The sequence below is a fragment of the Lipophrys pholis genome (assembly GCF_963383615.2).
Source record: "Lipophrys pholis genome assembly, chromosome: 2".
Classification (NCBI taxonomy): Eukaryota; Metazoa; Chordata; class Actinopteri; order Blenniiformes; family Blenniidae; genus Lipophrys; species Lipophrys pholis.
Genome location: NC_137636.1, coordinates 12,791,193 through 12,818,739, shown reverse-complemented (window position 1 = coordinate 12,818,739; position 27,547 = coordinate 12,791,193). Strand labels below are relative to the sequence as shown.

The 27,547-nt window shown below is 40.1% G+C and overlaps 1 protein-coding gene across 2 annotated transcripts in view; it reads right to left on the bottom strand.

The window, feature by feature from the left end:
- Window positions 1–2,073: 2,073 nt before the first annotated feature.
- plekha7b (pleckstrin homology domain containing, family A member 7b) overlaps window positions 2,074–27,547 on the bottom strand; it is a 68,659-nt gene continuing 43,185 nt past the window's right edge. For both annotated transcript variants that reach the window (XM_080458661.1, XM_080458662.1), the window contains 18 exons: window positions 26,325–26,756; window positions 25,009–25,546; window positions 21,606–21,689; window positions 19,775–19,828; window positions 17,939–18,010; window positions 16,751–16,831; window positions 16,453–16,602; window positions 15,367–15,468; window positions 14,821–14,932; window positions 14,435–14,634; window positions 13,365–13,556; window positions 13,170–13,287; window positions 12,932–13,023; window positions 11,766–12,002; window positions 9,920–10,147; window positions 8,230–8,363; window positions 7,167–7,315; window positions 2,074–2,783 (listed from right to left, as the gene is read on the bottom strand). In XM_080458661.1, the coding sequence (XP_080314787.1) occupies window positions 2,761–2,783; window positions 7,167–7,315; window positions 8,230–8,363; window positions 9,920–10,147; window positions 11,766–12,002; window positions 12,932–13,023; window positions 13,170–13,287; window positions 13,365–13,556; window positions 14,435–14,634; window positions 14,821–14,932; window positions 15,367–15,468; window positions 16,453–16,602; window positions 16,751–16,831; window positions 17,939–18,010; window positions 19,775–19,828; window positions 21,606–21,689; window positions 25,009–25,546; window positions 26,325–26,756 (2,998 nt within the window). In that variant the 3' untranslated portion in view covers window positions 2,074–2,760. The remainder of the gene's footprint in view (window positions 2,784–7,166; window positions 7,316–8,229; window positions 8,364–9,919; window positions 10,148–11,765; window positions 12,003–12,931; window positions 13,024–13,169; window positions 13,288–13,364; window positions 13,557–14,434; window positions 14,635–14,820; window positions 14,933–15,366; window positions 15,469–16,452; window positions 16,603–16,750; window positions 16,832–17,938; window positions 18,011–19,774; window positions 19,829–21,605; window positions 21,690–25,008; window positions 25,547–26,324; window positions 26,757–27,547) is intronic.

Sequence of the window (27,547 nt, the reverse complement as noted above, 5' to 3'; positions counted from 1 at the left end):
TTATTGCAAAATAAGCAAAACAGAGGATGTGATCGGTGTTCTCGCCACCAGGGCCAGCAGGCTCTGTGGGGCCCTGATCCTGGAGGAGAGATGGAGGCAGGAGAGGATGCGGCTGCCGAGGGAGGTGCATCCTCTCTCTCAGGTGTTTTCAAAGCACACCACGATGCGGATGAGTGAAAGTAATTACTCTCCAATTAAAGATAAAGATGTCACCCGGGAGGGAGCCGCAGCACAAAGGCTCAGCCAGCGAAGGAGGGCGAGGGCACCATATCGCACTGTCGGTGAATACAACGGGGCGATGCAGTAATAAATGATAAATGTTTGTGCTGTAAACTGTAGTGTTTGGTAATGGAAGCACAGATGCACCTCACATTTGAAAGTCGATTCTTTATATTATTTCCCTTTTGAATGTGAAGTTCAATACATGTACATCTCAAAGGTTTCTCTTACAATCGCAACAGAGACACAGTTCATGATTTAAAGATATGAATTCTGTACTTCAGAATCCAGAGTTATTAGTATCCACCTTCTGCGTTGAAAATACACGGAATTAAAAATGCCCTTTTGAGATGGAAAAAGCTTTGAACTTAAGAAACATTTCAAGAAGCCTCTTTCTTTTTTTGTATTGAAAGTTCACCTCCTTTGAGCATGCCATAGTTTGGTTCCCTTCTCAAATAATAGAATGAAGTTTAATAGGCCAAGGCAATCAATGTGGAGGTTCAAAGAGAATCTCAGAGCGCAGGGTGCACATTTTGTACTTCTCCTTTGTACATGATTTGAATAAAGATACAGTTAATAAACAGCTTCAGTGAAATATAATAGAGAACAACGGCTTATTTGGGTGAACCTCACACTGTCCTGCTCCTGCAGAAGAACTCCACGATAAAGACCAGTGAACCTGACAATGCTCTGCTCCAGTTTAGATTAAATTAGACAGGAGAGTGAACGTTTATTTCACAGTTTAGTTGGGAGTCGACAGTTAAATCACCCATGACTCCTATTGATGCCAGTGAATGAACGATAAAATGTCTTTTTAAGCATTACAGTTTGGTTTTCGCTTGATTTTACTGCTGATTTTTGTTGCTGAAAAGTGAGGCACTTTCCCTCGTATATCTGCAGTCCGTTAATTTGTTTATTAATGAACTATGACTTTTAAATACACACAATGCAACACTAATGTTCGATTTACACTGTTTTAGCAGGGCATCAAAACCTTCAGTCCTCTATTAAAGATGTGCAAACAGTGACAGGTGAATGTTGTGTGTCGATCAAACATTAAATGTCCTTTGAAATACAATGACCTTGTGCAGTTCAGTTCCGTGTGACAGTCTTGGAAACAAAATGCTGCAAAGTGAGAATGCTTTACAAAAAAGAAAGCTCAGTTTATTTTTTTCATCAATGGAAAAAATACAAAGTGAACCAACTGAAGGCTGATTACAATCTGTTGACCTTTAACCCTTTAAACAGTTTATTTCCTTCTCCATACACTTATACACTGTTTCTATTCGGACTTTTGGAGAACCTCAGACCTTCTGCAGTCATTCTGTGTCTTCCTGTGACGTAATTGTGTGGTGAAACCATCAGTCCCAGGAAACACTCGACGTCTTCACACTGAAGGTAGTGCTTGATGATTCAGGCTTCATAGCCGGGGTTGGTGTCCTCTTTTGCAGAATAAATCTGAAGCCCATTAGATGGCTTTCTGGACCTACACTGTGTGTAGTGGGTTGCTCTCTCACCTCACAGTGAGAATATCCCTGGTTCAAACCCATTTGTTGGCCTTTCTTATTTTGAAATTGCATATCTCCCAGGTCGTCTGGCGTGTGTGTGTGTGTGTGTGTGTGTGTGTGTGTGTGTGTGTGTGTGTGTGTGTGTGTGTGTGTGTGTGTGTGTGTGTGTGTGTGTGTGTGTGTGTGTGTGTGTGTGTAGTTGTCTTTCTCTTTGTTGGACCTGTCCAGTGTGTACCCTCCCTCACATGGGATCAGCTCCACAATCCTGAACTGGAAGAAGCGATAAAACCAACAAATGACTTGAATGACGCCTTGAAAATGATCAAATAAATACATGGGGGGGATTAACTGAGCACAATGTTAATATCTTTAATATTCACATGTTTAGAAATTGTCGCTGCGCAATGTTCCCAAGTCACACCAAAAAAATATGTTAAAGGTTATTTTCATCCTGATGTAAGCAAAAATAAAATTTGTTTTGGCAAGCCTAAGGGAGACTGGCAGTGCTACAGATACATACACATGAGAATTCAAGTGGTTTGGTGTAAGAATATCATCTGAGTGTTGACAAAAATACTATCATCATGATGCATTAAGTACCTTTCTTTTCAAACATTCTGCACCTGAAGAAAAAAAAAAATGTTTTCAGTTCAGATTACGCTGCAAAAAAAAAAAGTAATTCAGGCTTATCTTGAAAATATCATACAGTGTACAATTCAAAGTGCAATAATTTGTAAAAAAAAAAACTTTTTTTATTTTCATGAGATTAACATTGTTAGATACTTTCATAGTTAATAAGCACAGCGGCAATGCTCTTCTTTTTTTTTTTCTTTTTCAGGAAAGTCGCTTTCGGTAGCTAGAAAAACATCATGGAGTAAAAGCTGCATGAGCCTCACAGATCAAGTTGCATGATTAATGTCAGTTTCCCTCCCCCCCTATTGCTGTAAAAAATGATGTCCCAAAATGTAACAAAATCTCCTTTTTGGACCTTCTTGAAGAGGCCAGTGGCTCTGTGTGATCGTGGAATAGCACCTCAGTGTCCAGAAATTGCTTGAGCTGACAAGAGAAAGGAGAAGAAGACAAAGTAAGTACAAAAACAGGAAATGTGAGAAACAAGATAATCACGACAGCAGAATCTATCAAAACACTGTAAAGCTACAGATTTTTATCGGTTTCTGTTCTGGAGTGAAGTGATTAAATCCTGAAGATATTTGGGTGTCCGGGCTTTAAAACACCCCCTGTCCACATTGCTGAAGGATAATCATTAAACATATCATTAAAGATAACATTTAAAAAAAAACTAAAAAAACATACAAGTTAGAAATACAGTAAAGAAGAATATATGCAGTTGCTTGCAAAGGTTTGAATGCTTTGAATTTTTCCACATTTTGTCAAACAAAACACTTCACATCCCTCTACAGTTTACACAGATTCAACAAAACTTAGCAGAATTTGCAAGTGAATGTAATTTTCATATTGTCATTACATTCATCACCACCTGGATAAACCGGAAAATATTGTATAATATGTAATGACAACAAGATGTTCGCCATCCTGTTACAGCACGGGGAAACACTAAAAACTAACTGCGAATAACTACAAAAAAATTAACTAAATGAGACAATGTATGAGGTCGTGGTTTACAGAAAATATATTTTACAAATTTTATCTTGCAATTGCTATTGATTCCTACAATTTCAATTAAAATTACATTACAATTCTGGAGAAAATGGGCTCCAAAACCACCCAAAATTTACTTTTTATTTAAATGACAGTAGTCACAAATAAGGTTGTTCCATCATGGAAGGAAAAACGTGTATTGATCTCTGCTATATTCTGTATTTAAACCTTATCAACGCTACTTCACATCAAAGTTCACCTTCTACAGCAGACCGAAACATTTGCTGTGAAAATTTGGGGAAGAAAAAGGGAATGACAGAAAAAATAAAATCAAAAATCAAAACATGCAACAGCACGGAGGAAAAATACTTTGAGTAGAGGGTTAAAACTTCACACTTATATTGCAGATGTGTCATCACACCGACAGGTTAAAGCTCAAATAAGAATGGATGAACACTTTGGGACTGTCTATGTTCATTCTTTTAGGACGTTCCTATTATACTCATGTTGTCAACAATATCTTATGTGAGATTTGATATTGACTTTTAATTATAGAGCCATCAAATCCACAAGTTTCCTTTGTTCATTTACAGTAGCAACAGTGATATGAGTGTTGTTTTTTTTTTCCCCTTTTCTTCTTCTATGGTATTGCTGCCAGACTACAGATGGGAAGCTAATTGGTGCTGAGGAATGCAGCTGTGCAGAGTAGTGAACTGTCAAGGTGCTAAATCAAAAAGGTGTCTCTTTTGTTAATTACACACAATGCTACAAACAGTCATGTTTGTCTGCGCTCATCCTTTCCTCATCTATCCATAAATATTTTGGCAGTGTTACAAAAAAAAACAAAAAAAAACAAAAAAAAACAAAACAATTTACACACAATTATCACAGTGGGACAAGCAGACTGCCTGCAGATGTTTGTTTTGATTATAATGGGAGCAGAGGCAGGGCTTCTCTAACCTCGACAAGACGCGTTTCCCACAATCACAACAGAGTAGCGAGCATGCGGCGAGGTGCAAAGTACACAACCCCCCCCCCCCCCCCCCCCAGAATTAGCGAGGTCTCTGGAACATTAGCACCACAATACATGCAGTTAGGCCTTACTTTATTCTTGGGATTACACAAACGTGTAGTGAATCCCGTTGTTTAGAGGAGAAGGAGGCGCCACAGTTACAGGAGGAAGAGGAGGAGCAGGAGGAGGAGGGGGAGGAGGAGGAGGAGGAGGAGGAGGAGGAGGAGGAGGCGGAGGAGGGGGCAGAGGAGGAGGGGCAGGGATGTTAACCTGTGGTGGGACTATGAGGAGGAGGAGGAGGAGGAGAAGGGAGGACAAAAAGGAAGAGAAAGCATCACAGGTGGTTAATGAGCCATCACTTCAATCGGATTTAAAGACCACACTGTAAGTAAAACTGAGCTTCAGACAATAAACAACATCACAGTGAATACGTTCTTATCGATCAATTACACTTAATTTACTGCTATAACTTTTGTTTGTAAAGAAAGACAACAAGTTATAGAAAATTCCTGATAACCCAATATTGTCATTCAATGATCCTCTTTAGAGCCGCACACTGAGGTAGCAGTTAGTCCAGAAACATGCATTTGGGGTTAATTGGCAACTGTAGATTTGACTGTAGGAATGAATGTTAATGTGTGACTGTCTCTCTGTGTGACTGTCTCTCTGTGTGGACTGTTGATCTGTTCGGCGCGTAACCGATGGATGGATGGATTGACGCTGATAAAGTACACCGAATCTTTGCTGCTGCAAGGTTAGATTTGCACATGTCAAAGAAAACCAAACAGCCATTTCTGGCATGCAGACAATTGAAGACACTTTCCGGAACACAATCCATACACACATACACACATACACACATATGGCCATTTCAAAGTTACCAATTAACCTCAAATGGACTGTTGGAGGAAACATGTGGAGAAAACACTTTCACGCCCAGAGAGAATATGCAAACTCTGCACAGAAAGCCTCTTGTCCAGACTCAAATGTGCGACATGAGCTCTCCAATCACTATAACACAGTGGCATCCAAGTCTAAACAGGAAACCAGGGGGACAGTTCAAATTTCCTTAAAAGTAAATAATGTTCCGACAATCTATCCGAAGACACAGTCACCAGTTGACTGAACGCACAATACATGGAACTCCACATAGGAAGGCCAAGGCCCAAAATCCAACTCAGTTGTGCTCGCTGTCTGTGTCTGCATCACTGTGATGAATGGATAGGATAGTTTTCAAATCATTTTTTACCATATAACTATTGAAAGCATAACAAATGATGGTTAATCACCATTGTCATACATGACCTGCCCCCCCCCCCCAAAAAAAGTACCATTACCTAATTTTATTTTTTTTAATTTAACTTTAGCTTTTAAGACATTCTTTAACATCACTGCTGTTGAATCTTCTGGTTTTGCAAAGCATTACTGAGAGTAAACACGTGAAATGTGTTTGCTCTGTAAATGTATCGTCCCCGAGTTATAAGATAATGCAAAATAAACTTTTGTTGTAGACTGCAGATGTAGGCGCTCTGTGTCTTCATACTTCCAGTCAGTATAATTTGAAGGGAGTGGGCAAGAAGGAAAGAAAAGTCACTCCGAATGTAAATGGCTGCCAGTAAAATCTCCTGCTTTATTCGTGGTTGCCGGCTTACTGTGATGAGCTTGCAGCAGTGTGGCTGGCGCTTTTGTATTTTTCATTACTTGAACTTCAACCATCAGGTTGAAAGATAAAAGCGTTGAATAGATGAAGAGGAAGTTCATACTTTGTAAAATCCATTTTCAGCACAGCATGTGAGATTTGTTTCAATATTCCTGACGGGTAATTACAAAAAGCCAAATAATTTATTTTTTAGAATAACAAACTCAACAATCAAAAACGCCGTTCTAATCTATACTGGATGTAACTGTAGTGACGAATGCTCGGGGTTTTCTTGCGAGCATTAGTGAAGTCTCTCATGCATAATACTGTGAAAAGACCCTTTTAATTTGGAGATTTAAAAGTGAAGCAGCATACCTCACTTTAACACCAAAGGGAAAGAAAGTCATTGATTCACTCTCCTTTGACAAGATGCCACCAGTTATATTCTCTGGCATTTCTCAATGCTGGAAATAATGTTATAATTGTTGACTTTGCTTCACTGTGCATATTAAGCTTCCACACAAGCTGACAGCTTGAGTGTTACCGTGCGTGACAGATATATGTGTGCATAGGTGAGTGTGTGTGAGCAAGGCAGATCGACTGACAACCTGCTGCAGCTACAGTGAAAATTAACTCGCCTGTCTGCCGTGGAGTATGAAAGAGATGAGATGTGAGCGCAGTGTCTTTTATGCAGGTTCAGAGCCACGTTCAAAGCAGCAGCAACCGTATGCAGATGGAGAGGAGAGTTTGACTGGGTCATTGATCAGCACACAAAATGGCCTCATCAAGCGATTCCTCCCCTGTCTAAAAGACTTTACACGGATTGCAATTAGAGACGATCTGAGCTCCTAATAAGGAATAATGTTCGGTTATTAGGAAATGAGCAGCCCTATTGCTTGGCTTTCCACCTTACACTCTTCTCATCAATCTAGCGTTCTTGAAAGACTGCTTCCCTCTTGTTTTCCCTCTTTAACCCAGAAAACGTCAGTTTGATACCGGGAGCAATTTTATCTAAATTGTCAGGATGGCAGCTTTTCTTTCGCTGTGAATTTCTTTCTTTTTTTCTTTTTTTTTTTACATTACACTTACCGAGCAAATATGTTGAACCCACTATAACCCGTAGGCGCAAATGAGCAGAAAATAGTTTCAAACGATTCAAATCACAGACCTGCAACTAGTTTGCTCTTGAGCGAGGCCTCAGAGGCGAGAGCGTAGGACATGGTGATGATCCTCTCCTGCTCCTGCAGTGCCGAGTCGAGTGCCACCAGCCCCACCTCCGGCTTGTCCACAGCCACCGCGGGCGCCAGGTTGTGGACACTGGAATGAATATAAACATCACAATGACAAAACATGATGCCCGAGCAGTTTGAAAATAAATTGGTCAGCTCCGCACAGAAAGGCCCGACCCGGTTTCAAACCCACAACCTCTCCCGAACCACTGCGCCTCCATGTGGCCCCAAAATCAGATATTCTATGATTAAAATGTGATGTGAAATATTAAGATAGACGGTGCTGCTGATGCATCTTCACCTTTCTCCTGATTACTGCATTTAGCTTGAAACTAACATGCTTGATCAAATAAGATTAAGAATAAAAATAAAATGTTTAAAAACTTAGAAGCAATACTTTCAGGAAATATCTGTCTGGGTTCCTATTTTATGCAAATGATGCATAATGATAACGATAGCATGTAGCCAGTCTTTTAACAAATTAGGAGACCTTTTGATCTAGAAATGGCAAAATATGTAATCTGAGTACTGCTCGTCACCATACGTGTAAATGGAATATAAGATTCCCTTAAACTGTTGAAAAAGTCCTTATGGGGGGTAATTGTGGTGGTCGTTCAATGAAACCCTTTATAGGAATATTTTAATATTGTGATATAACAAGATACTAAAGCACTTTAACTTGACTTGTTTCTGAAATGTGAAATCCATATGAAATTACCTTCCTAAAGCCATTGAAGAATGCACATTTGAAACTGTTCATTGTTGTTTATCACAAATATCATAATATCACTGAAAAATCCTCCTTCAGCCTGTCTGGCTCCTGTCATCGGGTAAAAAGATCATGGCCATAGATTCCACACCAAACACCCTTCAGTACAAAGACATGAAGATTCATGAAGCCCTGAAAAGTAAGTAATTGAATTACCGTGACTTAGTTTAACTAAAATACTGGAAACACCCAAACACAACCTGAGCATTATCTAAATAGGGAACTTCACCTACCTGGACTTTGCCAAGATGTTTTTGATGCGTTCCACCTTCCGATGGCGGTCCTCGACCTCCTGCGGACTGAGCGGTTCCTCGGGCTCTGAATCCACGTAGCGCTCGGGGATCAACACTTTCTGTGGCTTGGACAGCTGGAAAACAAATGCAGGGTGTGTCGACACCTCATCTCCTAGAAAATAATCCTCACTGCAAGGTCATACCATCTTCAAAACGTCTGACGGATTTAGGTAATGATCAGGATTGTGGCGGTAGTTCAATGTGCAAAAAGACTAAAAAGATTCTTTTAAAATCACGCATGGACAGAGTTTCTTGAAAAGTGAAACATACAACAAATCTATCAAAGCCTGTATGTCCTATAGATGATGCGTGTCTACGTGATTTTTAGATATTACCTACCACTGCAGCTTTAAGAGTGAAACCTGTAAACCAGTACATACACACACATACTGTATGTTGCAGTAATCGCTGGTCACTATACAGATCCAATGCCTGCAGTACAAAAAGTATTTTATAAAATGAAGATGTTCTGCCAACAGTTCACAGCTGTGCTTCTCTTTTACACACTGTGCTGAAAGACAGTGTCTCTTTCAGTTCACATCCTTTTACTGAACAGCCATCCTGCTGCTTTAGGACAGAGTTAAAGAGGAAATACCAGATTTAGAGTGATTATCTCCACTGCTGATGTTACTGGGCTTTATAATGCTCTGTTTAGCACTTGTTACATTATGATTAAACCATTTCATACGACTCAACTAAAAAATGTCTTCTGCTCATTGTTGCCTGTACTGGGAGTTTGAGCTTCATGGTGCATTACGATGCCCAGTTTCAAATAAATCTGCTCACTATGAGTGTAAAAAAAAAAGTAATTTGAGGCACAAGCAGGACTTCAAAACAGAGACAGTAAAGATTCTGCAGAACATTTAGTTTTTTACTTGTTTTTTTAATGATATTAGATTGGCATATTACTTTTTCTTCCTTAAAATAATGGAGGACACTTACAGAATGTTTGATTCCTAAGTCCATAACCTGATTTAAATGTTCATTTCCTTAAAATAAGCTGAAAGTCTGCGGTCACAGCCTTGTTTAACTGTGAATCCATTATGTTCATGTATATTCATGCCTAAATGCTGAAAATTGTGTCAATTTCCAAATATGTATGGGCCTGAAAAGGGAGTAACACTTTAAACCTTAACGCCTGAATGTCACATAAAGTGAAACTAGACTTTCAATGAAGCAGAATAAAAAAAACACCACGTGTCCGGTAAATAAAATATCTGCATACCAGTATATGCAATATAATTAGAGATATAGATTTGAGGGTTTTAATGACATGCATGCTATTAAAGGTATTTTAATCCAAGTAGTCAAGTATTTAACATTTCCAAGTAAAATAAGCAGAATGGGAAATAGATCACTGGAAGTATTTTACACTTCCTTCCAAAAATGCCTGGAGGGTTCACGCTAACAATTTCATTAGCTCTAATTTTATTCCCGTATACTTACCAGGTTGGCTTGAGCCATTACAGAAGTTTAAAGTTCATGATAGTTTATTCAAACACTGCAAAAAGGAATTACACACGTGCCTAAATAAACACAGACGGTCTTGTCCGGAGTTAAACCTTCATTGTATTTAGTTGTCGTTATCCTCATCAGCTTGTGTGTCTCGGCTCAGAGAGAGAAACTGTACCTCTTTGTTGAGGTCCACGTCGTAGTCCAGCGGCTCCAGGTCGACCTCATGAGCAGGCGGGGTCATGGCGGTGGAGCGGAAGGTCAGCCATTCATCAGAGTGTGAGCGGGGTCTCTCTTTGTGCTCGGGAGGTCTTTCCTCCCCCTGGACACTCCTAACTCCCTGAGCCTCTTCACCCTGAACAGCTCTCTCAAGCAACTGCAGGTCAAAGTCCTGCTCTCTCTTCCACTGGACAACGCACACAAGAAAAATATAAACCATGAATTCAATCACCGAGTGCGAGAAAAACTTTAGCTGAAAAAAAAATGAGGCTTCTCCCATTCGTGTGTATTTTGTTCATCCTTTAGATTGTATCATGAATGCGTGTTTGGATGCAAAAGGTGTGAAAAAGGGAAAACAAGGACACAGGCATAGATGGATATGCATGCTCATATGGAACTCGATACACGTCACGCTACAGCACTGGCAGGACAACACAAAGACACGTCACTCAAGCTGTCGACAGTCTCCCCAAACTGAACCAAACTTCACGGGTGCAACAGAACAAAACATGTGATGAATAAAAACATGGCAATATGAGCTCTTCAGAAAATAACATTTATTGTTTTGCAAGCATTCACATTTGAAAAATGATTCCTCTAAGAATCTATCAAAAGCAGATATAAAACACTGAGCAAGCGTTTAACCTACGATATGAAAGGGAGGTCATACACGTTAGTGCTGTTCAAATAAAACGTTTCCACCCGCATAAAGATGGGGATTAGGTAAATGGGTCAACAGCAGGCTCCACTCCTTAAACGCCCATTTCATCTTTATCTACGCTGAAAGTTAAAGCAATGCAGCAAGAAACAATCCTATGATGAGGTTGAGATGAGTGGCTTTGAGTAGGTATTGCTCAGTGTATCTACATGTTTTGGTCATTAGAAAATGAGAAGGCACTTTCATTCTCTCTCGCTCGCACACGCTCTCATATCAATGTGTTGGTTAGACGGCAGCAGCAGATGGAGGAACAGAAGGTTTTAGCATTTAGATGAAGGAAGACTGGAACAGACAGGAAGGTGACGTCTGACAACACAAAATACTTCGGTATGGTCAGAAAGGTTTAGAGAGAAATGAACCACAGCCAAAACAGATAAGTGCGGAAAAGTTACGGAGGGAAAGAGAAAGTAACAGTAGTGTCTGAATGAATAAATGAATGAATGAATGAATGAATGAGTGAGTGAATGTGAGAAGGCGATCGCATCAGATGTCTTTGAGGTAATTAATGTGTTATGTTTTAGCAAGCAAGATGTATTACTCAAAGTTTTACACAATAAAAAACAAACATAGTGACTTTATGTAAATATCATTATTCCAATTTCAACAGTCCTTTAAGTATAACACACAATGTTCTTGCTACAGTTTGTAAAGCAGAAACCGGACTTCATGTCAATGGATTAATTTCTGTTTTTTCCATAAATGATATCACATGTCCAAGAAGGACAAAATGGAGAAGAAAAAAAATAGATGTCCGTAGCTTGTTTTGCCAAATCAGTTTTCGTTTGTACTTTATGTTGGCTTATTCATGATTTTAAAAATAAAACGGAATTACTATTAATATCATTAGTAAAAACATGTGCTTTTACTGTATGGCCACAAATTGTAAATGTGAGCAGTCAAGTTAGAAATATACTTCTGAAACAAGGTGCATTAAAGAAACACAGTTAGACACTAATTTAGTGGTGTGACTGCAACTTGGAGACGTCTGAATCATAGATTGTGTACAGTATACGTTTCTGTCATCAACCGCCACACCGGGATGTCGTCATGCATGAGTGTGACGTGTGAGACTGATCTAGTAACATACTGATCCCAAGTCGGCTGAGAGCGGGCGCGAGGAGGAGGAGGAGGAGCGCGACGATGAAGAGGCATGGCGATCTCCGTGACTCAGGGTGCGTTTGCGCTGGCGGACGAGGGCCTTCTGGTGCCTCTTCATCCTCTCCAGCTGCTCGTCGGCACTCATCTTCCCTCTCTGCTGCTGCTGCTGCTGCTGCTGCGCTGGATCCCCGGAGTACAGACGCTCCAAGGCACTTTTTGGTCTCTCCTGAGAGGAGTGGGAGGAAAGAGAGTTGACAACGAGAGCAAAAGGTGCTGCAGGAGGCAGGCGGATTAAAAGAAAATGAAAACAAACCTGACCAGCGGGAGAACGCATAGTTAATGTGAAGAAAGGATGAAATACAAATATGGTACATAAGGATTTTACAAATCACACTCTGATGTTGTGTTTCCAGCAGGTAATACTATTAAGTCCCAAAAACACAATCTAGTTTTATTTTATTGTCGTTGGTTGGTTGGTTGGTTGGTTAACAGGATAACTCAAAAAAACTTCAAGACTTTGATCAAAATTAGCAGATAATGGGACTAAGGTGATCTCATGTTCGGTGAGATGTGGATCATATTCTTGGGAGACGGAGACACGACTTTCTGAGCGTATCTCTTCGTTTTGGCTTTTTTTATTAATTTTGTTTTATTTCAAAAAAGCTTAGAAGAAAATACAACATTTGAGTCCTTGAGGGAACATTGATATCTATAATGTAATTGTCAGTTGTTGGTATGATTTAGCCCGTATTAAATGCAACAAACAAAAGAAATATGACATTTTTTTACTTCACTTTACATTATTGTGTCTAAAATACTACAATACTGCTTACGACTGTTAATTATTTCTACCGCGCTAACAATAATAACGCTATCCAACTAACATGCCTATCACCATCTATTTTCCAAGTATTGTGCTCATTTTATCAGAATATAGTATACTTGTCTGTGGTGCAAGAGGAAAAGCAGGTCCTCCCATGTGATTATAGTGAAGGACTTCAGAAAAGTCAGTATTGATCTCAGATCCAAATATTCAATGATGAATAATGTAGCTCTCTGTCTGTTTCCCATGAATTTTTACTGATATAATCTCAAATCGGATATCTACCCATTAACGCATTTATTCCTTTCATTTCACTCAATTCTGAGAATCACCTTCCCGCTGGCTGCTGAGGTGGTTCGTCGGAGGGTCACATATGAGGTGATGCTCGATGACTGATTTACTCTGAGAGAGGATCCAGCCACACCTGAAGGGACGGCAACAAATATTTAAAAACTGCTCTCATCATGGCAATGAAGTGAAGAACTCTTAATCTATGTGAAAGTGGTGGTGCAAAAATGTGAGAAGATGTTTGCTCTAACTAAACGTCTTTGACTTCTGGTGCATCCTTACCTCTGCTTGGTAATGTCTGATAGCCTCCATCATGCCCCGATGGGCCAACACTGCTGTGGCTGGCTCCATCTCCAGCACCCATGAGCTCTGGGTCACTCAGGAAAGGCCTCAGTTCCACCTACGATACGCGGACACATCAGATTAGAAAGAAGCTACAATTCCTAAAACTAAAACAAGCCAATATGCTGTATGTACCTTACTGTCTCCATTTGTGAACTGGCCAATCTCTCGGTCCCTTTTACGTTCGTCGGACTGTCGTTTGAGGCCACGTACAGAGGTGTGTCTGATGACCGTGGTCTCTCGGGGCAACGGAGGCACAGCAGGAGGATGCTCATCGGGACTGTAGAGCTGAGGTAGAGGAGGTCTTGGAGGCACATCTTCCTCACTCTGCACACAAAACAACTGCACATAATTAAACCTCAGAGGTTGAAAACAAGTGTCCACCCCACAGTTGCTCTAACAGGGACAGCGCTTTTCAAAAGACCTATATATAATGTATATATACATATACATATATATATATATATATATATATATATATATATATTATATTATATTAGGCACCAACATTTCTGTTAGAGAGTCTGCACTGTCCTGTCAGTGGAATCCCACCATTACACTGAGGATAAAAGGACGAGTTTCACTAAAGTCGCAACTATCAACATAAAAATACTGGAAAGTACTTAAAATGCTTTTATAGGAAAACCATGAATATACCCACCTCTAGTATAGTACATAAAAACTCAAAGCTCTGCCTTTTTTTAAAAAAAAAAAAACAGATAGCAAAACAATAAATTCACAAAGAAGTAGAAAAATAATAAACTGAGTACTTTACATTACAGTACATTACTTTAGCCTCGATTCAACTTCAGTTGGAGTTCATTGTTGCACATCATATCGTTCTCCATCAGCTTCTTTTTAGACTTGATTTATATTTGCTGCTATCGAGCAAACAAAATATTGCAATCAACTATTGTTATTGGAAGACAATTCTGAAAGCTCACTATAATTATCCTGCACTGCAAGCTGAATACATTTTTTCAGTTTAAGAAAAAAGTGTTAAACTATGTAGTAACAATGGCATGAAAGTGATATTTCTCACTTTTATTAAGGAACAACTTAGGAAAACGTAAAGATTACGTTGTTCTCGATTTTGGTCAATTTGATTAAACCCAAAAGACAAAGATGAAACTTGCAAATGAGAAAAACAACTTGGCCATTCAGCAGTCCAGCTGAACTTCACCTCTGCAGCAGAGGTTGCTCACCCATTTAATCCCACTGATGATGGTAGTAGAGTGGTGCAATGGCTGTTGGCTGGGACTTGAGCAAAGGGTGGGGGTGTGGCTGCTGGGACTGTGCTGCTGCTGCTGCTGCTGCTGCTGGGACAATCTCATTTCCATAGCAGACGGGCTCCCAGACACAGAAGGCACTGATGACACCGACACTGAAGGCACAAATTTCCTCTCTGGGGAATTTCATGTACATGAAGAAATGCACACAAGCTGTGAGGACACCTCCGTGTTCAAGTTCTTCATTGGGATAGCGCAGATAACTAAGCTTTAATAAGAAGATGCAATTGTGAGGCCTTGTGGTTTTTACTATATGGCTGACTCAACAAATATTATCTGTTGCACGGCTGCACTTGTCCCACCTGGGTTGGTAACGGAGGAGATAGTGACTTGGTAGTTGGCTTTACTGGTGCTGAGGCCTGCAATGACATCCTCAATCCTCCACAGCTCTTTTCTGATCTGGACCTTTTCTTGCTGCTCACACACACACACACACACACACACACACACACACACACACACACACACACACACACACACACACACACACACACACACACACACACACACACACAACGCCCACATACACCTTTTAATTAATCCAAAAATCATGGCATGGAAAGTTATTATTTGCAGCTGTGAGACAATGAAGTACAAATATTTCAGTATTGGTAGATTTTTGACATATATGTAGTTTTCTGACAATTGTTTAATATTCTTTCTAGTTGATATGAATGATCAAAACTGCTTTGTTACTCAATACTCATACATCTTTTGTTTTTTTCAATCGGAGATCAATTACAAATAATTGTTGGAGTCTGTGCAAATCCATGACCCTCAAATCATTCCTTCATACACCCATCTGTGAAACTGAGTGACTGCTAACAGATAATAAGTGAGCCAGGCACCTGAGAGAGATCACTGCGGTTCATCTGTCCCTGCAGGGCCGACTTCAACCAGTCCACGTCTCTCTCCAGCCGACTGTACTCATTCCAGGCATTCTCCATCTCCTGAACATGACATAACACACACCACTGTTTAATCAGACAAGAAATACCTTTGCTTACCTCATGAATTGAAATGTTCAAGATTTATTGGTTTTGCGTGGAGATTCACAGTCAAACTTTCGTGTGCTGTAGTTTAGTACAGAGCAGAAGTCTTAAGTTAGGCTCAATAGATTTAAGGAAGTATTGCAGGCAAAGTAAAATGTAAAACATTGAATATGTTTCACAAATGTCACTTAATGGTTATTCTATTTAGAGAACAGTGCTGTGAGGAAAGAGTGGGTGCGTGTTTATACTAAATCATGCAAGTGTCACTCTCCAAGGTTGTAAAATACACTTAAGTTTTGTCCGATCTGCTATATGTAAATGTAATTCCCCCCCCATGTCGTAAAAAATAATAAAAAGGGGGATTTGTGGATCAGAAGGAGGGGTCTATCTCTAAATCCCTCCTAGCCAACTTCGCCCTGCATTTTGGACACCGAGATGATCTGAATAATATCATAGTACTGAAAAAATGTCTTTAACGTGCATTGCTAAGGATACATTTGTTATATTCTGGGTAATCTAGTGGTAAAAGCTTGTTCTGTAATTCATATTTTCATTTAAAAAATAAATAAAAAAATTTATATTTGATGTAAGTCAACAAAAACCTTTTGTCTGAGAGACACTGAAATGTATTTCTGTGGAGTGAGTTTCTTTGTAACCTTGGGTTTGTCCCCGAACACTCATTTTGATCGTCACAGTCAACCTGAAACATTGTGCCAGTTGCACATACCATCAAAGGGGAACAACTAAAAATAGAGTACATCTCGGTTCCATTCGATAAAGAAACTTCCAGCACCATGGTGCAGTCTGGTTTAAAACCTTACTTTAAAAGCTGAATGCATTTCGTTGAGAAGCAGGACATTGTATATGTAAATACTATAGAACAGCCTAAGAAACTGTAATTTCTGCAGTGACTCTAATGAAGTTGAGCAGCTTAGGTCTTACAGTGGAAACTTGGGAGATTTCAGCTCTGATGTGGACTACATCCTCTTGTAGTAATTTCTGCTGATAGGCGATTTTCTCAGCATGAGCCGGCTGATCTCTGTACTCCTCCATCTGCTGGTGGGAAACATCCAGCACAGACTCCAACTTGTCCTACATTGGGACATGAAAGACACCGTCACAACACAAGCAGCCTTCACGGACCACACGTCAATCCAGGCCGACACTTTTCCATTTAAATACTGTATCAAAAGGAAGATTAGAAGGAGTTTCACAAACAGCATGTATGAAAACAAAGCACCTTGTCATCCTTCAAAGTGCGTATCGTCTCCTCCAACTCCTGTAAAATCTTGTCTTGTTCACACAGTCGACTTAATTTCACCTAAAAGAATGAAAAATAAAAATGCAGTAAAACAAATGTTAGATTTTTTTGCATTTGTATTAATATCTTTATTTTTTTCTAACAATATTACAGATGTGAAAACAACAGAAAACAGGGACTATTTAATACAACATCTCATTTCACAAGGTTCACTATTTTTTTTTTTCCCCAGTTCAACTTTGTTCTCTATATAAGACGAATCAATCATTTACTGTAGGCTTTGCTGTCTGTCAATAAGATTCATCTGCCTAAAAGCCCAGAGGAGTTCTTCTCATCAGCGCAGTGGGAAATATCAAAAGGCCCTATACTCTCTAGTGTGGGGGCAAAAGTCTGGTAATGCCCATTATGAGCAATCATAATCAAAAATCTATATTTTCAAATTCACTTTTGGAGAAAACCGTGTTTACTGAGAGTGACAGATTTGTTTTCCCAGAAATGGGTTATGTGTTTATGAAAACAACATAAGACTGCCTAGTTCACAGTCTTCCTCACACAGTGTATTTTTCTCTCAGATCTATTTATCATTCTGTTCAATTAATAATTAAGCTGTTTTTATTTTTGCTGCCACATATTGTTGTTTTTAATTGCATGAAATATTCATTGTTCAGACAAATTTACTGGCAATTTCTTATAAATTGTTAAAATGGAACAATGCTAATGATGAAAAGCCAGGACATCCATCTTATTTACCTCCATTCAGCAGAAAACAAAGCACGAGAAAAACGCGATCAGGAAAATCAAACTGAAAAATTTAACAGCTCGACATCTAAAACTCCCATTACATGTATTTTTCCCTTTAAATTGCAGGAAGGAAAATAAAAGCTGTGGTCGATACGCTCAAGCCCTCACTGTGCAGTGTAGATGGGGGTCCCCACAGTGTTGCAATGTACATACGTTCCCTTCCCTCTGCAGCCTCTGTTTACCACAATTTAGGAACACGCACACACAAATACCCGCACTAAAAACACAGTCTAAAGTCGGAATAAAGTCAACTCCTCTCTGTAGTGGACCGTCAGAAGTCGGAAGCATGTGTCTTAAAGAAAAAAGGCAGAGACAGATAAACAGGGTGTTTGTCTGAGAATCCAGGGAATGTAATCATTCACTTACATCCGCGTCACTTTCTGCTATTTTCACTGGCCTTGATGGTCTTTCCTTTTTCAAACTCTCACGTCCAGTAACCTGAAATTTATGATAGTCACAAATGAAATGAAATGCTTAATCACTTATTATTACATAACAAATTTATCTATGTCTATAATAATCCTTTCAATCAACCAGATAAGCTTAACTAATTCAACTTCTGGCATACTGTCAGTCAAGTCAAACTAAATTATGCAAAAGAAAAACATGAGCTTGTGTAACAAAACCTTGAGCAAAAGCATTTATGCGGCTAAAGTTACTGTATCTTTGCATTTGTTAAAAACCTTAAACTCCAAAGCTGCTTTTTGCCGGCTGCTTATTAAAGCAAGTTAAACAACCAAGACCTTTAATTGAACGGCAGGAGAAGGAGATTATTCCAGACCTCATCGCTCACCAACATAATTGGATGTAGGGAGAAAGTGGTGCTATCAGTGACATATTCCTCCCTTTAAAAGCTTCTGTGTAAATGTTGAGATTCAAGTTATTAAGGCCTCAAATAACATTAAAGGTGGTATGTGCAGTCCAGATTACAAGCACTTGAGACTGTGCTTCAGTACACCTGATTTGAAACTAAAAAAAAGCTACGGAATTGGTTCCACAGAAATCTTATCTTTATTATTCACTATAACACATGGGCCCACTCTCCAGAAGGCATTCACAATTACTACAATATATACTTGACTGTCTGACATTATGAAAATATACTGAGAAGACTACAATATGAACTTAAGTCCCAGCCATGGCTGTGAGTCACCATCATGAAACTGGAGGCCTTGAATTGCAGTTTTCGATTCTGTCGTTACAATCACAGATTTTGTTTATCTCCTCAAACTGAACACTGGTTCTTCTCATATGCTTCATAAGTAAAGCAAGAGGAAGCTTTTCAACGTTGAATACAGTCCAAAATGCTCATTCTCATGCAAGAAGGCCGTGTAGCATCGCACTTTACCTCCATTCATTTCAAGTCTCATAATCGTGCCGGAGGGTCAAACAGAGCATGAACAGATAAAAAGATTCAAGTGCAAAATCCTGCATTATTTTCAAGGATGCATCACACTCCATTGGAAAAACAGCCAGATGAGCTGTCTGTCAGTCTTCATATGTTCTTACATGGCAGCAGTGTTCAGAACCTGTGCTGGGTTCGTGAAGCTATCACCAGGTGACACAATCCAGATGTTTTGTTAATGCAGTGTGATGTTAACCATGTAAATCAATAAGTGTCATGTGCTTTGCACTGATGTGCATGGACTACTGCGCTGTAACTAGCCGAATGAACAAACAGTGGTGAAAAAAATGGGACATGCTGCTTGGAGCACTTTAGTAGTGGGGAATGCAGCTTACACAAGACCCATACTTCATGAATGTGTTTTCAAAAAAAACTCAACTCCAAGTAAATTTTGCAATATCAAGACAGAGGGTAACATAACTGTACGACCCCCACCAGTGAAAAGCACTATGACAAAGTGAACAACAAGATTTACGTATATTTTACTGTGAAGCCAGCTATTGCCATCACATTACGCTCATTACATTGGACTTTTTGCAGGATTCATTAATGCAAAAATGTCCTTTTATACTCAAATGGATCATTTCAACAATGACCAGGCACTAAAATACACTGTATTTCTATCATAAAGAGACAGCAGAGAGCACAGTGCAGAACAGGGGAAAGACAGGGGGAAAAAAGGAAACAGGGAAGCAGGTGTTGGAGGCAGCAGCAGGAGAACAAGATTGCAGTCCAGAGAGGGGAGAAGGAGAAAATGATGAAAGGGATAAAGTGGCATTTACTTTGTTGAGGCCCACCTTCAGATCTAGATACTCCAGGTCCTTCTTCAGTTGTATGTAAGTATCATCAGCCTTTAAATGAGCAGTGGAGACATAAATCACTTGAAAGGAAGCTGCAAAGGATAATGGCTGACCAGATGACTCCTGAGGACTTTATTTGCTGTTCAAGCTTTGCAAACAGAATTTTAATTAGCCTGCACTCAATTACAGTGTGCTCCTTCCTCTGTATTTGTATCCACACTCTGTAAAACCAAACTCTAATTAAGTAATGGTGTTCTTTTTGAACAGCTTTAATGTCTCATGTTTGACCTCAAATGCAGCGCAGGTCTTGTGCATGACGTGTGGTCAAACAGAGCGCTGAGGCTCCTTGGAGCGCATGGAAAATGACCGGGGGATGGTTCGATGTTAAAAATGTTGGTTGGGTTGTCATTGCTGAGCACCATTGCAGCTTCACTGTGGTCAGCCCAGCCTTAGAGAAACCTATATTTTTCTTCACAGCCTCATTGGGAAGACTGAGGCCTGATGGCTGCTTCAGAATGATAACGCCAAGAACAGAAGGATCTATCAGAGCAAAGATAAATGTAGATACTCATGTGTTGCATTCTGCGGTTGCGAGAGGTCCTACATCTGTACAGACAGAGAGGTGTAAAAACAGGCACAGCTGACAGGCAACATGCTTTAGATATGGCATGTTAGTCTTCACAGAGAGAATCACACATGGCTCTGGCAGCATCGCCGGGTTTGGATGAGTGACATTAGCTATGGAGAGATCAATGTATGGAAAAAGTACATGCTAAAATGGTTGAATAAAAATGACCACCAAGCAGTACTGACACAGTCTGTCAGAGTGACAGGGTTGTGATGTATGGGGTTGGCTTTCGGGAGAGGAGGACCACAATGCACTGGCAGGGGATGCAGTCTGCTGCGTTTTTGGGGAAGTATGAGGGTCCCTGACCTGCATGCTGGGGCCGAGGAGGCCGTTGTGCTGGTGGTGCTGCAGGTGAGCGAACGCACTGCTGGGGCAATGCACACCAGCCATCTTGGCCTGATGCCTCCGGAGCTGAATGAGGAGCAGAGTCAGCTCCTCTGGCTGTAGCCAAGCCCAGGTTTAGGGGCCAGAGGCCAGCGAAAGCACAGAGGGATGAGAGAAAATATTTGATAACCATCTGGGCAGTACAGCAGCTGAGTTATAGTCGCTGAGAGAGCCAAATGACTGAAAGGCCACTTTACTGCTGCTTGTGTTAATGTCCTAATAATGATTTAAAATATAAAGGTTAGAGCTGCACTACAGAGATTGTTATATGAGGGTTGACCGAGTGTCCTTTAAAGAAAAAACGTCCCAGCCGAACTCTTGTGTTGATATCATATGCCAGTGGTTTTCAAAGTGTGGGGTGACCCTCCCCATGGGGGGGCAGTAGAGAGCTTCAAGAAATGTGCAACAGCAGAAGAAACACCGGAGGGTCGGAGGATGCCTTTGCCCAATATGAATTATTTTTCCCTTTAACTTTTCAAAATAAATTGGTAATGATGATAATGATAAAAAAGAAATAAGTGTAAGCTATAACTATTACTTATCTAATTAAAAAAACACTTTTTATGGATGGATTCATTGTGAATCTTTGTGGGGGGGGGGCTGACCCACTCACACTTTGAAAAAACCCTGGTGATATGAAAAAAACTAACCAGGTACACAAGGTGCTACAAAATCCCTCAGCCGGAGTTTCTACATATGGACAATTTTGGACTGAATAAACTAATAGAACACAATATCGTAAAACAATCCCCTTCAGTAAAAAAATAAAATAAAATAAAAAAAGTTCTAATTTAATGTAGCTGTGGAGGACCGTACCGTTTTGCCGTGTAAGCTTGGGGCGCTGACAGTGTGTGTGATGTAGCCCATGGCTGGCACAGACCTTCTCTCGATTTGGGAGGTCTGTGGAGAAATGCAATTCATTGTCTTGTTATTACAGGTCTTATAGAATCAGATCAAACTGAATGAGTAATCCCTTAAGTGATCTTCAATAGAGTGTTGAAAGTGAGTTAGAGAGATCACAGCATCACGTTGTATCAAAGTTAAACCATTGCCTCCAAGTCTGAAAACAAATTTGACTACACAGCAGATTTATTTTATTTCATCTATCCTTTTCTCCCTTACATGACTCTTATTAGAAACAAGGTGTGCCCTGAGTTCGAGACGCTACAGGGCTCGGAAAAATTGACGTTTTTGCTTAACACACAGAATTAGCGAAAACCAGGCCCACTACAGAACATTAAAAGGACACAAACAACAAGAGATTTAATTAACTACACATAAATTATACTAAACCTGCTTTCTTAAAATAACATTTGTTTGCTACCAGCAAGAGAAGCTCTGTAAGCCATTCCCTTTGAGATTCCCATGCCACAATTTTTTTGCTGTATAATAGGTTTTTTATTTAAATGCAAGATCAGAAGAAAGAGACCGCTGCTGATGTTTGAGATAGAGTAGAGATGTTTATAGGGTGCTGAGGAGCCCTGGGCAAATTGGATTAGCTGCTAATAAAACATACTTTCTTAATGATATTCCACAGAGGCACACAGATCTCTTTTACTTAAACGCACTCCAGCCAGAGAGCACCATCAGCTCAAAGATGCTGGGTGCACCAAAACTAAGTTCAGCACGGATTAGTTCCAACAAACACAGTTTCTTTGAATCACCTTGCATAGTAAAAATCTCTTTTCTTTAAAAAGGGTTTCCATAATTGTACCTCACTCTCTTTTATGGTTGTAATTAGTGTCTTGACGACTTGGGTGAATAATGAAGTAAACAGAGCATCTGCAACACTTTGGTGAATGTGAGAATGCCGTCGGGTCGGTGATGAGGCTTGTGTGTGTTGGGAAGTGTGTGATGGTTCAGAGAGAGATCTTATATGATAGAGGGTGTGCTGGAGACAGCAGGACAGCTGTTTGCATTGTGTCCTGCAGCAGCGGTGGTGCAGTGTGAGTGCTGCCACAGTTTGAGGATAGATGGAGGACAAGCTCAAACCACGTGTGGAAAAGGTCCGGGTGTGGACTGTTTGGATGCGGGAGTGCCTCACATGAGTCTGAGCCTTCTCATGCTACTTGTGTTAATCTTCATGCTGCAAATCAGCATCGACAGATAGCTCATATCCACTATTCCGAGCTCCCGAGGGAATGAGACCGATCGTCCTCTGGATCCCAACATGTTATTCAACAGTTTTTGCTTCAGTCCCATTTGATTGACGGTGTGACGGTATTACAGAATTTAAACCTCAGTGTCTGAGCATCATCACATACATTTAAAAAGATTGTACATACATCACAATACACTCCAGGTTAGACCCCCAAGGGCACCTACTCCAAATTTCACACTTTACCATGTTAACAACACTGATCCAAATTTCCAAAACACACTGGTGAGATAATGTTGGTTTGGTCTAACAAACAGGATTTTTTCTTTTTTCTTAATCTGACAGTTATTTCCATCTGACTATTTCCATGACTTGTGGCTGCATCCAAACATGCAAGACTTTTGGTTTTAGGTACAATGAATGCTGTGCAGCGGTGTTGTTATGAGCACTTTGGCCTCACAGCTACAGTAGATCACCCTACATTTGGGTCATTCTGTTTGAAGTTTGTATTTTTACCTTTGCACACATGGATATCCTCCAAGTGCAGGTTAACTTAACGCCCTATTTGTCTATTTTTGTTTTTTCACTGTGAGTAGCAGGTAAATTAGGTCATCTGTTGATTCGCGAGCTGAAATTTTCCTTTACATCAAATACAGCACATTGTCGGAGTGAAGTACCGACATTAACGGGCTGAGATAAGGCTAACCATCCATCTTCCTTCCTGCTTTGTCCACACGGGTTTGCGGTTGCAGTGTGAGGTCAAGCCACTAGCTCACTGAAATGAACGCTCTTAAGACTATAATTATCTTCAGGCCACCTGAATTTATTGTGGTTTAATGGCTGTCCAAATGTCTCCAGCCTTTTCTTCCAAGATACAATTTGTTTTACTGTCGATGTCAGAAATGTTTTACATGTTGGTAGATTACTGGCTGAGGACAGTGCAATGACTTTTATTGCTCTTTTCTTTGCTTTCTGGTATGTTTTGAATGTACTGCCTGCATGTCATGAACTTTTGCGATTAGTTCATTTTAAGATTATTGTCCTCTAGAAATCATAAAGGTATAGGTTCCTATTTTTTTTACAAGATCTGACAGTTATATTGCTTTTCTACTTTCAACATTTTTACTTGGCTGTAGAGCCCTCGACTCTGAGGCAGATCAAAACAAATGGTTGAAAGGGCTAAACAATAATGACTTTATGATTTAGTATTCTCTGGTGTGTACTAGATGTAATTAAAAAAAAAAATTTGTTAGAAATATACGTTGAGTGATTGCTTTTGAAAGGTTTGTTAGAAAGGCGATTGATTGATTGATTAACTGTTTGTCATACTAGTGCAAGTTGAGGGATCAATAGTTAACTCCGCAGCAAACCACCAACATCGGAATTCCTTCTGCATTCGATGATACATTTTGTCCACCACCACTAAATTGGCAAATGACTACCAGTTAAAATAAAAAAAACTATCCTCTCGAGTGCAGTTTTGTGTCATACAGATGTTACTGAGCCAGCCTGCCTCCGTTTTGTTCTTGCACTGCTAAAGGGGACGAGTCACATTGACTATGTGCATGAAAATGAATGACACATGATAAATAAATATCCATTAATTCAACAGGATAAATTCCCCGCTGGTTTGAGGCTTCTCGTGGTGTTTGTTGATACTGATAAAAACATAAAACTAGACCAGCATTATTATTTATCTTTCTTTTAAAAATGGCTTGAGATCAAAAAAATCAGTAAACCAATATTTGCATTTTCCCAATTTATGACTTATACTAATTTATGACTCCACTGGGATGACCTACAAGTCGACCGGGCTGTATGTTTGCTAACCTCCACTACAGTATGTAATAATTATGACCTGTTTAACATGTGAAACTGAAAGAAAACACCAAAGGAATTCATATAAGATTATTCATTGGCTGTAGCCTTTTTTGAATCTTAATATGTTTATTTAATCTGAAAGTTTCCTTGGGAGAATCATAAACATTCTTTTATAATTTATATTATGACAGTAAAGTAAATGATCAAAGTTATTTTTTGGTGTTTTGCTTGGCAACTGTAAGTCACACGTTCTGCCAACAATAATAAAAGTGCCCCATCTTTCCCCGTGAGACGTCCTACCTGAGAAAGATGGGCACAAATATGGCCTGGGGAGCTGGATCTTGTGCTGTCCCCTGGTATTACCTCATCCAGGGGCCGGACTGTGCGTCTGTCTGAAGGCGTGTGCGGCCTGCGTGGAGACAGGGGTTTGAAGGAGGGCACTGACGGTGGGACTTCACAGGGTGATGGGGGGACGGAGATAGATCGTGGCATCTCCACTGTAACCCTGAAAGATGAAGAGTCCGTGAAATTCGGGCCAGTGTATATGGGGGCCGTGGGGCTGCCGTGGCGAAATTGCTGCCGCTGCTGCCATTCGTACAGCTGCCACACCATCCCCTCCTTGGTGGCCATCCGCTCGTCGGTGGACATTCGGAAGTGGCTGAGCCTGTCATGGGCGTACTTATAGTCACTGGGTAGGTTGCATGTTGCTGGAGGAGAGCTGCTGCCAGAGGGGAGACGAGGAGACTTTGGCATTGACTGATAGGTGACATCGGGTGTGTTGGCTTTGGGCTTCAGAGGAGGTGTCCGTCGAGGGAGGTTATACTCTGCGGAGGGAGCACTGTGACAGAAAAAACCCCACAGAAAACAATTACTTTTATGTAATACAGGGGCGGCAAACATGAGGCCCACTGGAAAAATAGAGACTTTAATCCGGCCTAAAGAATGAACATAGAAAGAGTAGAAACACCAAAGAATACTTTAATTGCTCTAATCTGATAGATGTAACTGTTTGGTCCTAGTTTGTTCATGCAGGGTTTCACGCTTTCATTCAAAGTAAAGGTCATATTATAACACAGACACAAAACCGAACAGCAAGTAACAGCATGGTTTAAGGTGAATAAATCAGCGATGCCTAGCTCACTACTGCTAAATGGCATGAGCATCAAAGCTACACCATAAGGGTGTTTATAAAAGTAGATATTCTTCAGAAAGGATAAGCTTTTGCTTAAATTACTCCCAAGAGAAATATTGGCTGCATTTCAGGGTTGCGCATTTCTTAAGAAAATAGCCATTTTCAGGATATCTTGTATTTTTGGGACTGAGACTAAGTTAAAACTATGTAGTTGTCTGTATTAATAGGTTATTATACTATCATTTTAGAATTCCGGCCTAGTCAAGGTCAAATTGTGCTGTATATGGTTCTTGAAATGAAATGAGCTGGGGAACCTTTGGTGTAATATATTTTATGCAACCCAGACTGGGCACTTCCATTTTACAAGTCTCCACATCAGCCACGAGAGGGAGACATTTACTAAAGATTTTCTTTCCACATCATTTGTTCTGGTGTGACTCAGAAAACGTGAAAATCCAAATTGTCAGTAAAAACTTGCTCTGACCTTTTTGGTGGGTCCCCTTTCTGAACTTTGACCCAGTGCTCAACTTGAGCCAGCGTATTCTTCCTCTGAACATGTTTCTCTGGGTCCATCCGAGAAACAAAGCCCCTCTGGTAGACCAGGTTTCCATTTTGCTCTGGTGGAAGAGCCACTTGAATTACAGTCTGGTGTCCATTCTTGTGGGCGACTTCGTCCACGGCGGCATCTGGAGACAGTCTTTCTCCTCTTTCCTGTGGGGCTGACTGGCTGGGCTTCACCTGGATCTCTAATCCATACCTCCCCTCATCGCCATGAGCCAGTCTGATACCGTTATCCTGAGGGTCCTCTCTGTCTGTCCTGTGACGGCTTTCTGGCTGAGATGGATTCTGGTTGATATGGATGTGGTTGGCTTGTGGGACTGCCTGCTGTGTCGCCTTGTCTGGCTTCTCCACCTCTCTGTGAAACATTTAAATAAAGTATTGAAAGTTCAGACATCAAATATTACGATTAAATAAGATTGAATGATATGCACTGGAATGTAGAAACACCTCATCTTAAAATACATAACACTTAATGGCAGTTAGCCGCCATCTGATTCCACCTCTTCACCATCATTGCCAATGAAGTGCAGCACTATCAATGAAATTAGACATAGAGCACAATGGACACTTCAATTAAGTGAACATGAAGTTAATTTCCCAGTCCATGTTTCAGAGACGCCCGTCCATATGGTGAGAATCATTATTGAGTTTCACGCAGAACAAATCCAGGACATATGGAGTTATTAATTACATCTCCATCGACACCTGCTAAGATTTTTCCGCAGAGAGGAAAAAGGGAATAATCAAGAATTTGCTGGAGACTGAAAAATGCAAAGCAAATCCTGTGAGAAAATAAATGACTGTCAGTTTTACTTCCTCAAATACCTTTTGGTTGTGTGCCTCTTTTCCTAATCGGTTTCTATGAGAGTGTATGAATTTCAACATTCCCCACTGAGGCCACAATACAATTGTCTTTAAAATGTTATTATGTCATTTACAAATTCAAAAACTGAATTTATGTGAATATGACTGATTTCTAAATAACTAAATTAATCTGAGGAGATAAAGCATATAATGAGGAACAGAAACAGTATATTAATGATTTCCAATGACAAAGGGTTGGTAAGTAATCACATAACTGAAACACTGGAATAAAAATGCTGTTATGATGATTTATATTTTCTGTCTGTTGTATTGCATTTCTTT